The 13348-nt window shown below is 53.4% G+C and overlaps 1 protein-coding gene across 1 annotated transcript; it reads right to left on the reverse strand.

Moving 5' to 3' along the window:
- Positions 1-9365: 9365 nt before the first annotated feature.
- On the reverse strand, positions 9366-10676 carry LOC136991004 (olfactory receptor 52Z1P-like). Its single transcript, XM_067289479.1, has 2 exons — positions 9748-10676; positions 9366-9414 (listed from the first exon to the last, which is right to left on the reverse strand). Exons 1-2 carry the CDS (start codon positions 10674-10676, stop codon positions 9366-9368), a joined length of 978 nt encoding a protein of 325 aa, XP_067145580.1.
- Between the last annotated feature and the right edge of the window lie 2672 nt (positions 10677-13348).

A 13348-nucleotide genomic window follows, 5' to 3' on the forward strand; every position in this document is an offset into this window, starting at 1 on the left:
AGGGGTCTTTGGTCTTCTACTTAGAAACACCTGAAAAATAAAGGACAGCACAAGAGAAAGCATAAATGCCAGCAGAGCTCAGCAGCATTGCCAGCTGGGGAAATCCGGCATCCAGTGAAGTCAATGCAAGTTTTAGCATTCATACCAGAAACTCCGTCACACTACAAAACATGAGGAGAGTGTGCAGAGCTGCACCCTGCACTGAGATCGCATGGCAACTTTTCTGCCCCTCGGTCCGCATTTTGAGGAGGCATGAGGAAGCTGAAAGCTGCTGAGCTAGTCACTGGTTTGTGGGGAGAAAAACAAAAACCTAAGGCCGAGGTAACAGCAGACGCTGCTGGGCTCCATGTGAAGCCCAGTGCTCTGGGAAGGGAAGAGACGCAGCAACATCCGCTTGGATTAGGCAAGAGGAAAAGCGGGAGGAAATTCAGAGAAAGCCCAGCTAGCAAGGTGGATGCTCACCAGTGCAGCAAAAGAAGGTCAAGGCAGCAAACACAAATTGAAAGGGGCGATTTACATTCAGCCCTAGGCAGAGGCTGCTTCTGGGTGCAGGCCACCCCGCACCCACGGAGCAGAGGTCATTCCCCTGTTCGAGCCAGGCTGGTGAAACACGGCAGCTCCTGCCGCTCGCGAGGGCAAGGCTGGGCTGCCGAGCTGGGAGCTGCACAACGGGCTTCTGCAGCACAGCCCTGGCTGTGATGACCACGCTCTGTGAGCTCTCCACCCTGCTGCCACATCTGCCTCCCCCATCACACCCAAATGCTTGTCCCTTACTCTGCTACACAGAGCAGCAGTGCCCCATTGCCTTGCGGCTTCGCAGCCCTCACCTTTTGCAGAAGACAGCTCAGAGATCGCCGTGCCGCAGCAACAAAAAGCAGTCCCAGCACTGAGGACTGCACACGGTGACTCACCAGGTCTAGCCTTAAGCGGCGAGGAGGAGCTGCAGGCAGTGATCTTGGTGGAGCATTTGCAGTGCTGCTGTCTCAGACCTCAGCGTATTTATGCTCTCTTGCTGCAAGTCCCAGAAGGATGCTTAGGGCCAACAGGGAGCTGCAGCTCTCTGGTCTGCTCTGAGGCGTCCAGATGCAGGTGATGAAATGTAAGTCTGAAAATGAGCAGTAGAGGCGCAGGAAGCAAATCCATCTGCCCAGGTGAGCAGGAGGGAGTGTGAAGAGGAGAAAGCTAGCAGAAAGTATAAATGATAATTTTGGAATGGTAACTCCTTCCCATGCAGATGAAAGGCAGCATCAAGCAGCAGCTTGCAGAATGTAGTGAGCCACACAAAGCGTGGAAGAAAAGACACAACACTTATGATTGCTTTCCTCACATCAGCTCTAGCTGTCTGCCTTGGAGTGAATACCTGGGCCTTGCCCAGCCGTCCCACTGACACCTGACACAGCCCATCCTGCAGGAGTCCAAATCAAAGCGGATGTGCAAACCCTTGGAACTTCTTACAAGTCGCACGCCACCTGCTATTGTGCAGCATGGGTGTAGTGCCTGTCAACACGCCTCAGTTAACAGTGTGCACCTCCAAGGATGCATTACCACTAGTCAGTCCTAACTAGCGTCATGTTTCTATCACATATACTCGGCAGAGTTCAGCTGTGAGAGTCTCAAGTACTGAAAGACTTTCCTGATGGGGAAGCAGATCTTCTCACCTGTGGCCTCAGCACCATCGAGAGCTTCACTGTAGCTGGTGCAGCTCTCATTGATGCATGCACACATTGAGCGGAGGAAAGACTCTTCTGTTCCCCCAGCTGCCTCTTGCCCTTGCACCTGGAGGCTCAGCAGTTTTCTGACGGACACCTTTCAGTCCAGTTTCTGGAAGAAAGGAATAAAGCTTGTTTGAAAGGGCACGCCAAGCAGGTGCCCCCACACGGAGCTAGTCCGATGCTCAGCAACTCTGCCTGACAGGACACTGCTCCTTGCCACCCGGACAGCAGCACAAACATCTCGAGGGCCTTGGTGCTGCTCCAGACACACTGCTGTTGGCAGGCATTCACACAGAGCCCAGCGCCTGCCAAACTGGCCTCTCCTTGCTCCATGCTCACTGTGCCTGCTGAGAGACACTTTTCCTCCTGGTTATGCAGCCTGGTCTGGTGCTCAGTCACCCTCACTGTGAAGATGTTTTTTCTCATATTCAGATGGAACTTCCTGTGTTTCGGTTTGTGGCCATTGGCTCACGTCCTGTCACTGGGCACCACTGAAAAGAGTCTGGCTCCATCCTCTTGACACCCTCCCTTCAGATACTTGTACACATTGATAAGATCTCCTCTCAGCTTTCTCTTTTCCAAGCTAAACAGGCCCAGCTCTCTCAGCCTTTCCTCATAAGAGAGATGCTCCAGTCCCCTAATCATCTTTGTAGCCCTTCGCTGGACTCACTCCAGTATTGCCACATCCCTCTTGTTCTGGGGAGCCCAGAACTGCACACAGTACTGCAGATGTGGCCTCTCCTCAGCCCTGCTGAGGGGCAGGATCACCTCCCTCGACCTGCTGGCAACACTCTTCCTGAGGCACCCCAGGAGACCATTGGCCTTCTTGGCCACAAGGCCACATTGCTGCCTCATGCTTAACTTGGTGTCCACCAGCACTTCCAGGTCCTTCTCAGCAGAGCTGCTTTCCAGCAGGTCAACCCCCAACCTCTACTGCTGCATGGGGTTATTCCTGCCCAGGTGCAGGACCCTGCACTTGCCTTTGTTGAACTTCAGCAGGTTCCTCTCCGCCCACCTCTCCAGCCTCTCCACGTCTCTCTGAACGGCAGCACAGCCCTCTGGGGTATCGGCCACTCCTCCCAGTTTGGTATCATCAGCAGACTTGCTGAGGGTGCACTCTGTGCCTTCCTCCAGGTCATTGATGAAGAAGTTGAACAAGACTGGACCCAGTCCTGACCCCTGGGGGCCAGCACTAGCTACAGGCCCCCAACTAGACTCTGCAGCACTGAGCACAACCCTCGGAGCTCTGCCATTCAGCCACTTCTCAAGCCACCTCACTCTCCACTCATCTAGCCCACACTTCCTGAGCTTGTCTGTGGGGATGTTATGGGAGACAGTGTGCAAAGCCTTGCTGCAGTCAAGGTAGACAACATCCACTGCTCTCCCCTCATCTACCCAGCCAGCCATTCCATCCCAGAAGGCTATCAGCTTGGTTCAGCATGATTTCCCCTTGGTGAAGCCTTGCTGACTACTCCTGATCACCTTCTTGTCCTCCACATGCTTGCAGATGGCCTCCACGATGAGCTGCTGCATCACCTTTCCAGGCATGGAGGTGAGGCTGACTGGCCTCTCGTATTTGAAGAAGCCCTTCTTGTTGTCCTTGACATCCCTTGCCACATTGCATTCTAAATGGGTCTTAGCCTTCTTCGTCGCATCCCTGCACACTCCGACAACGTTCCTATATTCCTCCCAAGTGGCCTGTCCCCCTTTCCACTTTCTCTATACTTCCTTCTTCTGGCTGAGTTTTGCCAGGAGCTCCTTGCTCATCCATGCAGCTCTCCTACCTCCTTTGCTTGACTTCCTACTCATAGGGATGCACCGCTCTTGAGCCTGGAGGAAGTGATGCTTGAATAGTAACCAGCTCTCTTGGACTCCCCTTCCATCTAGGTCCCTAACCTTTGGGAGTCCTCCAAGAAGGTCCCTGAAGACGCCAAAGTTTGCTCTCCTGAACTCCAGCGTTGCCATCCTACTTAGTGCCCTGCCTCCTCCTCGCAGCATCCTGAACTCCACCATCTCATGGTCACTGCAGCCAAGGCTGCCCCCCGACCTTCACATCTCCAACCAATCCTTCTTTGTTTGTTACTACAAGGTCCAGCAGCACACCTCTCCTCCTTGGCTCCTCCAACACCTGTGTCAAGAAGTTATCACCAATGCTCTGCAGGAACCTCCGGGACTCTTTGAGCCTAGCTGCGCTGTCTCTCCAGCAGATATCAGGGTGCTTCAAGTCCCCCGTGAGAACCAGGGCCTGGGATCGTGAGGCTACTTCCAGTTGTCTGGAGAAGGCCTCAGAGACTTCCTCTTCCTGATCAGCTGGCCTGTAGTAAACACCCACAACACGGTCACCCATGCTAGCCTGCCCTTGAATCCTTACCCACAAGCTCTCCACTCGCTCTTCATCCACCCCTAGGCACAGCTCCATACATTCCAGTTGCTCTCTCACACAAAGAGCAACTCCACCACCTCACCTTCCTGGCCTGTCTTTCCTAAAAAGCATGTAGCCATCCATGACAGCACTCCAGTCATGTGAGCTATCCCAGGTGGTCTCTGTAACTGCAATGAGACCATGGCCCTGCATCCACACACAGATCTCTAGTTCTTCCTGTTTATTCCCCATGCTGCGTGCACTGGTGTACAGGCATTTCAGAGAGGTGATCGAGCATGCAGGTTTCCCAGGAGGGATGCAAGAGGATCCTCCATAACCACATCCCACGCGCACTTCCCTGGCTGCATGCACCTGCTGGAGGCATCCCGACTTGAGCAGTCTTTTGCCAACTACCCTGTCACTATAACTCTCCCCTTCCCCCATCTTTCCTAGTTTAAAGCTCTCCTTACCAGCTTGGCCAACCTGTTGGCAAAGACATGCATGCCCCGCTTAGTGAGGCGGATCCCATCTCTCCCCAGCAGTTGTCCATCTTCAAACAGGGTCCCATGGTCGTAGAAACCAAAACCCTGTTGCCAACACCAGCGGCGCAGCCAGTTGTTAACTTGGAAACTCTGTCTCCTCCTCCTCTCATCCATCCCCCTCACCGGCAGGATTGAGCAGAAGATGACCTGGTCTTCCAGACCCTTGACCACCATCCCCAGAGCTCAAAAATCCTCTTTGATGGTCTCCAGTTTGCCCTTGGTGTCATTAGTGCCCACATGGAAGAGCAGGAGACAGGAACAGTCTGATGAGTGGACAAGCCCTGGCAGTCTTTCCATGACATCTCCCACACGAGCCCCTGGCAGGCAACAAACCTCTCTAGACAAGAGGTCACGTTGGCAGATAGGTGTCTCTGTACCCTGCAGCAGGGAGTCCCCCACAACAATCACCCGCCACTTCTTCCGGGTGTTCCCACAACGCACAGGGTCTGTTGTGCCAGTTGCTTCCCTTGCAGCCATGCCCATCTCCTCCTCATCCTGGAGGGCACTAAACCTCTCCTCAATTGCAAGTCCTCAGGAGGAGGAGGAGGAGGAGGAGGAGCCTTCCTCCTCCTACAAGCAGTGACCAGCTTCCAGCCACCTTCTACAGAGCTATGATGTACCATTTCACACGGCACACAGCCCTCCGGCAACTCCACTGCTGTGAGGGCTTGGGACTCCTGGAGCTGTACAGTCTCCGAGAATACCCTGTCTAGCTCTTGTTCATCCTCTCGGATGCTACGCAGCCTCCTGACTTCCTCCCATAACTCCCTTACCTGACGACACAACTCATCAACAGCAGCACACCTCCTGCAGGAGAGCTGACTGCCAGCCCAGGCCTCCCGGACAGGCCCCAAGCACTCCCTGCAGCCTGAGACCTGCAGAGCTGCATCTGCTGTCAGAGGGTCTGTCTGGGTCCCAGCCGCTGACACAGCTGACGCAGCAACTCCAACAGCTGCTGGGGAATGTGCTCTGCAGCGTGTCATGACCACACTTGAGGAAGCATACACCCCAGGGAGCAGAAAGGAAGGTGCCTCCTTGCACCCTTCTGCACAAACTGCTGCAGCTGTGCACTGCCTCTGGGAGCTGAGCTCTGGGCCTGGCTCTTATATAGGCCCCTCCCTAGCACTGACTCAAGGCTGCTTGACCTGCCCTAATCAAGGGCCACCTGGATCAAAGGCCCCAACTCCCTCTGGTCAGGGACAACCAACAGAGCTCGTTAGCAGCAGCTACACCTAGCTAGAGCTTCTCCCAGGAAAAGTCATGGCCTCCTGCAGTTGTCCTTGCCCAGCTTCCCCTTTCCTGCTTGCAGCAATCACCTTCTAGTTCCTCGGGGGTCCTCAGAAAGCCCACAACTTCCAAGAAGGTCCTCAAGTTCTCGTCAGAGCCCAAACACTGCTGCGCAAACTGCTGCCTCTGTTCCCTGCCTCTCTTCGCTGCGCTCACGGTCCTACAATATTTGGTGTGGAGATAAACCTTTTTGGTGATCCCATGCTGTGTTGGGGAAAATATACCTTTTTGCTGACCTCATGCCCATTTCTGGCCTCTCCAGTTGCAACCAGTATCAGCTAGTTCCTCCTGGTCAGCCCTGGACGCTGTCAGTTATTTGCGGTCAGCTGGGGCCTGAGATAAGGTGTTTGTGTGTGGGGGGATAGTTGTGCTCCACCACACTTTGGGCCTGAGATGGGGGGGAGGTAGTTGCGCTCTGCCCTGCTTTGGGCCCGAGATGTGGAGGGGGGTAGTTGCGTTCCGCCACAAACATCAAAACGTAAAATATTTTCGTGATGATCTTTAATTGCAAAGCCAGCAGTCGACACGCGCTTCTCGCCCGGGAGCCATAAACTGACCCTTGGCAGTTTGGCACACAACACCGGTATCAAAATTTGTGCTCCCGTATCTATCCAAAGCTTTCCCAGTTGTCCTTGAGGATCAACTGGAATCCAAATAAGTGGGCCATTATCACTTATCTACTGATAAGCGTCCACTTGCCAGACAGGCAGGCCCAATCGCCTCCCGGGCGTTACTCGTTTTTTGGCTTCATGCCCTGCGATTCCCCCCTAAGGGGGAGGAAGGCGTTGTCTCCCTTCCTGGGAACTGGCACCGGAGGGGTCGAAAGATGCTCCCTCCCTTTACGGTTATCTCATTTCTGGACTACCTCAGTTAGACTCAAGATAACGCCAGTAAGCTGGCCTTGAATCGTGGCTCTGGGAAGGCCTAGGGCTACTGCTTTTCTCCATAAGTCTTGCCCTTTCTCTTTTTCCTCCCGTTGAGTCACGAGGTTCAGACTGGACCCCTTGCTTTCTAAACTCCTTTGGAGAGGAGTCTAGGTGTGGCTGGATCCGATCCTAGTCTCAGACTTGGTCAACAGTTTATGTCTAAGTAATTATGTGCACAATTAATCAGAAATATAAGTCAGCAAAGTTTTGTGAAGTTCGCAAAAGTTCAGCATGCTATTAATCACTTACTGAGGATCTGTTGCGGGTAAGGAATCTCTCAACCTGGAGGAGTGACCTTGAGAGGCGTCCCTGCTCCAGAGGAGGTTCTGCAGAGCAGCCCGCTGCTGTGCAGGAGAGCTGAATGGGCTCTGGGCTGCCCCCTATTTATGTGTGTGTGTGGGGGGGAGATGATTGACTCATAGTCCTATTTGCATGCTAGACGGGCCTTAGTTGGCCCATGCTCAAGTAGCCCCTGCATACGTGCTGTTTACAGGGAGGTCAGGTTGAGGGGGAGATGTGGAGGGTCATGACAGGGTTAAACTGGTGGAAAGTTGCAAGTAGCGAGCAACAGGAGCCTCAGACAAACATACCCAAGGACACCGGTGCAGCTGGGAATGAAACATCCTGAGAAAGTACAGATAAACTAGCAGAAGCCAGTGGGAACCAAAGTTAAAAGCAAGACAGCTTTTCTAAACAAGTAGCAAGGTACAAGACATGATCGCTGCGTGCGTGATCGGTGTAATGATTGGCTACCTGTGACATAATCTGCATGACTGGCTTAGCAAAGTGTATCTGTGAAACCACTGAAGCAGCTAACTTTTTAAATATGCTCAGAAACGAACAATAAATGTCTCAAGATGCACCATGTCTTGAGTCCGTGCAATCATTCGCTACAGGGAGAGAGCACATCACAGGGGGGAAAAGGAGCACAGCGTCACACCTTTCCATGTGCCCTGTTCCTCTGGAGCTGGAGAGCGCTTGCTGGTGCTCGTCATCACCTCCTCCCCAGCACAGCTGAGGTCACGGTGGTGGCATCCTTCCCCTGGCTCAGTACAGCATCCCCAGCCCTGCAGTGCATCCCCAGCCCTGCACAGCCCCAAGAGGTCCTGCTCCTCGCACAGCCCAGCATTGCACGGCACAGCAGAGCCTGGCACAGCACAGCACTCTGGGGGCTGCTCCAGCTCTGTGCTCCCAGCAAGCGGGCACAGACGCCTTGATCCCCTGCCAGTGTCTGGGGGAGGAGAAGTGGTCAGGGCTGCCGCCTTAGCCCCAGCCAGCCCAGCCAGCCGCTGCACTGGCTCTTCCCAGCTGTCTGGTCAAGTCCTGCCTGACCTGTGGCTACAGCCAAGGCTTCAGTGGCATTTGCAAAGCAGCACTGTGTGGGCCCATGCCTCAGTTTCCCTGGCTGTGCAGGGCAGCCTGAGGCTGGCATGGCCCCACACGGTGGACTTCCTCGCCTCCTTGCTTTGGTGAAAGCAGGGAAGGAGTTTGGGGTGGAGAAATGTGGCTTAGGGCACTGATGTGCCCAGCTCCACACTAGAAAACTTGATTGAAGCTAAGTGCAAAGCAGCACAAGCCCCAAGGCCTGGACTGAGCAGTGAATGTGCCCTGCCCTGCACAAAACGCATGAAAGGGGGAACTGCAGTACAGCTGCTCTGCTCTAAGAGCACACAAAAATCAGGCGTTTGCAAGGAGCAGCCCTGGCACTGCCGACTGGCCCCGCCAGCTTGCGCTACCCGAGCCCCACGGCTGACAACAGCAGGGAGAGTGAAAATGTTGGTGGGCAATGCAGCACCCCGGGAAGGCACCGCCCCTGTAACCGGCACACGGGCCCTTGTGCCACCGGCACGGCAGCACGCTAGAGCCTGCACGAAAACAAGGGGTGGCGACAGCAATCACCTATGCTGCTTTATGGTGCATTAAATCAAGAATAGGCTTCAGTTCCTTAGAATACAAATGTCTTTCCTGACCAGTAAATACAGAGCGTTTAAGAGAAGAATGACAAAATACCTGTCCCGAGATAGGAAGTCCTTGCCATTAACAGCAGCAGCATCACTGATCAGCTACCCCTCAGCAAAGCTGCTGTTTAATAAAAGCCTGCAGGCAGCAACACCTTTAAAGGCAACAACAATTTACCAGCCCCGATGATAACAGCAGCTGAAGTCTCTGACCAGGGCACATTGACTACACACACTCTGGACAGAATGATTGTCCTTGTTCTTTATTAGGATCTCTGGCAATACCGAGTTGTGAATCCATTCTGTAGGGAAAAATACTCTTGCCACAGTTCTTTGTAGCAGCCTCTATTCCACTGTCATTGCACAAACTAATTCTAGGGTGGCAAAACCATCCCTCAGCGATGAGGAGGTCGTGTTCTGGTGTCCTTCTAAGTGCTTCTCCTCTCCACAGTGCTGCTGGCTGTCACGTCCACGCTCTGAACTGGGAACCCTAGGTGCATCGTTCACTGTAAGCTCAGCCCCCGTCTAGCGTGGCTGCTTTTTGCCAAGTCCATCTGGATGAGCTGCAATTCCCACCTCTAACTCGCTTTCCCTGCAGTTGGAGACAGCGTGCTCTGGAGATGTGCACTGTGCTGCCAAGACTGCCCAGGCAGCAGCTTTCCAAGCCCAGGCAGCATCCCAGCGCTACTGATGGCAGCAGAGCACACCTGCAGCAGGCAGTGCTTCCAGGCAGCAGTGTCTTGTCGGGGCATAGATGGTCCAACACTTCCCTGGGTAAAAGCAGGTCACAGGCCTGGAGACATGGAGACCCTCAGAAATGCTGCACCCAAGCTTTGCCTCCAAACCCTTTTGCAGGAGCAGCATCTCTCTCTGCCTGGAACTAATGCACAAGCTCTGAGCAAGGCTCGGAAACACCAGCCCCAATAAACAACTCAGTTTCTCCGGTTTCCCATCCAAGACAACATGGACATTACTGTCTCACGAATCTGCTTGTTGTTCACTCCATAAATGACGGGATTTAGCATGGGGGGAACCACTACGTAGAGACAGGCCAGCAGGATGTGGACGTGGCGCGGGATGCTGTGGCCACCAAAGCGGTGCGTGAAAAAGGAGAAGAACGCCGGCGTGTAGAACAGGAGGATGATGCAGAGGTGGGAGCCGCAGGTGCTCATAGCTTTGCGACGGGCACCTGCAGAGGGCAGCTGGAAGACAGCCCTGAGAATCAGTCCGTAAGACACAGCAATGAGCACTACATCTCCCCCCAACAACAGCAGGGCAGCTGTTAAACCATACACAACATTGACTTTTATGCTTGTGCAGGCCAGTCTGGCTACACCCATGTGCTCACAGTACGAATGAGGGATAACGCGGTTTGTGCAGTAAGACAGCCTTAGAAGCAGAAAAACAAATGGGAGGACAATGCAGAAGCTTCTGACAACAGCTGCCAGCTCTATTCTCCATATGACTGAGTGGGTCAATAAAGTCACATATCTCAGGGGGTTGCAGATGGCAACATACCGATCAAAGGCCATGGCCACCAGAATTCCTGACTCTGCAGCAAAAATAAAATGAACGAGAAACACCTGAGCAAGGCATGCACCAAAAGAGATGTCCCCCACTCTGAACCAGAAAATAGCTAACATCCTGGGCACTGTAGTGGTAGATAAGAGCAAGTCTGCTACAGTTAATGCAGAAAGGAAAAGGTACATAGGCTTGTGGAGGCTTTGCTCTCTCACTATGGTAAATAGCAAGACTAAGTTGCCTAGAAGGGCAAAAATATACATGGAGAAGAAGGGGAGAGAAATCCAGAGGTGAAACTTCTCCAGGCCTGGGATGCCAACAAGGAGGAATGTTCCTGGCCGGAAGGCTGTGTGATTGACGTCTGCCATAGGGGTCTTTGGTCTTCTACTTAGAAACACCTGAAAAATAAAGGACAGCACAAGAGAAAGCATAAATGCCAGCAGAGCTCAGCAGCATTGCCAGCTGGGGAAATCCGGCATCCAGTGAAGTCAATGCAAGTTTTAGCATTCATACCAGAAACTCCGTCACACTACAAAACATGAGGAGAGTGTGCAGAGCTGCACCCTGCACTGAGATCGCATGGCAACTTTTCTGCCCCTCGGTCCGCATTTTGAGGAGGCATGAGGAAGCTGAAAGCTGCTGAGCTAGTCACTGGTTTGTGGGGAGAAAAACAAAAACCTAAGGCCGAGGTAACAGCAGACGCTGCTGGGCTCCATGTGAAGCCCAGTGCTCTGGGAAGGGAAGAGACGCAGCAACATCCGCTTGCATTAGGCAAGAGGAAAAGTGGGAGGAAATTCAGAGAAAGCCCAGCTAGCAAGGTGGATGCTCACCAGTGCAGCAAAAGAAGGTCAAGGCAGCAAACACAAATTGAAAGGGGCGATTTACATTCAGCCCTAGGCAGAGGCTGCTTCTGGGTGCAGGCCACCCCACGCCCATGGAGCAGAGGTCGTTCCACCATTCGAGCCGGGCTGGCGAAACATGGCAGCTCCTGCCGCTCGCAAGGGCAAGGCTGGGCTGCCGAGCTGGGAGCTGCACAACGGGCTTCTGCAGCACAGCCCTGGCTGTGATGACCATGCTCTATGCGCTCTCCACCCTGCTGCCACATCTGCCTCCCCCATCACACCCAAACGCTCATCCCTTACTCTGCTACACAGAGCAGCAGTGCCCCATTGCCTTGCGGCTTCGCAGCCCTCGCCTTTTGCAGAAGACGGCTCAGAGATCACCGTGCTGCAGCAACAAAAAGCAGCCCCAGCACTGAGGACTGCACACAGTGACTCACCAGGTCTGGCCTTAAGTGGCGAGGAGGAGCTGCAGGCAGTGATCTTGGTGGAGCATTTGCAGTGCTGCTGTCTCAGACCTCAGCGTATTTATGCTCTCTTGCTGCAAGTCCCAGAAGGATGCTTAGGGCCAACAGGGAGCTGCAGCTCTCTGGTCTGCTCTGAGGCGTCCAGATGCAGGTGATGAAATGTAAGTCTGAAAATGAGCAGTAGAGGCGCAGGAAGCAAATCCATCTGCCCAGGTGAGCAGGAGGGAGTGTGAAGAGGAGAAAGCTAGCAGAAAGTATAAATGATAATTTTGGAATGGTAACTCCTACACATGCAGAGGAAAGGCAGCATCAAGCAGCAGCTTTCAGAATGTAGTGAGCCAGACAAAGCGTGGAAGAAAAGACACAACACTTATGATTGCTTTCACAACATCAGCTGTAGCTGTCTGCCTTGGAGTGAATACCTGGGCCTTGCCCAGCTGTCACACAGACGCCTGACACAGCCCATCCTGCAGGAGTCCGAATCAAAGTGGATGTGCAAACCCTAGGAACTTCTTACAAGTCGCACGCCACCTGCTATTGTGCAGCATGGGTGTAGTGCCTGTCAACACGCCTCAGTTAACAGTGTGCACCTCCAAGGATGCATTACCACTAGTCAGTCCTAACTAGCGTCATGTTCTTATCACATATACTCGGCAGAGTTCGGCTGTGAGAGTCTCAAGTACTGAAAGACTTTCCTGATGGGGAAGCAGATCTTCTCACCTGTGGCCTCAGCACCATCGAGAGCTTCACTGTAGCTGCTGCAGCTCTCATTGATGCATGCACACATTGAGTGGAGGAAAGACTCTTCTGTTCCCCCAGCTGCCTCTTGCCCTTGCACCTGGAGGCTCAGCAGTTTTCTGACGGACACCTTTCAGTCCAGTTTCTGGAAGAAAGGAATAAAGCTTGTTTGAAAGGGCACGCCAAGCAGGTGCCCCCACACAGAGCTAGTCCGATGCTCAGCAACCCGGCCTGACAGGACACATTCACATCAGTATGCAGTGAAACTCCCGTGAGGATCTCACAGTTCATGCTGGAGCTCTGCAGCACCTTTAGCCTTGCTGTCTCTCATTTGATTTTGCAGAGGGGAACCTGGGGCACACAACAAAGGTGTGATTTGCCTCCTGCGTTGCTTCTGCCTTTGTATATTGCTCCTCTCCAGCCTTGCAGAGGCAGAAGGTGTGTACGTGGGTGTCTGGGAGCGAGAGAGGGTGAAGCCCATGCACACAGAAGACACTTTTGGCATGAAGTCTGCACCCAGCTGTGCTGAGGGGCTGTAGAAATATCTCTGCTATGAGAAAATCCATAGAGAAAGTGTCGTGGCATGCAGTCAGCATGTGAAGTGCTACCTCAGGTTGTGCAGAATTAACCACAGCAAATATTCTCATGGCACTCCGAAATGGCAAAGAATTACATGGACTTACACATACGTGACTCTCAGTAAATCTGAAAGCCCTTCTCATTTGCCAGATGCAGACAAAGGGCAACAGCTACCCAGAAGTCGCATAAACAGGCATTCCCTCCTTAAAACTTCCTCAGCCCATTTCTGGAGGTTGCTCATTTCTGAAGCATGAGCTCCCTGCCTGGGGGAGAGCCCAGCTGTTGCTCAGCCCCATTTTCCACATGGCAGAACCAGTCACTGCTCCAGGATCCCCCCATGGCCGATGCGGATGAGCATGGAGGATGTGTGCCAACAGTGGGGTTTGGCCACCAAGACATGGACATGGCAAGGGTTGC

This window comes from Apteryx mantelli, chromosome 1, assembly GCF_036417845.1.
Source record: "Apteryx mantelli isolate bAptMan1 chromosome 1, bAptMan1.hap1, whole genome shotgun sequence".
NCBI classification, from domain to species: Eukaryota; Metazoa; Chordata; class Aves; order Apterygiformes; family Apterygidae; genus Apteryx; species Apteryx mantelli.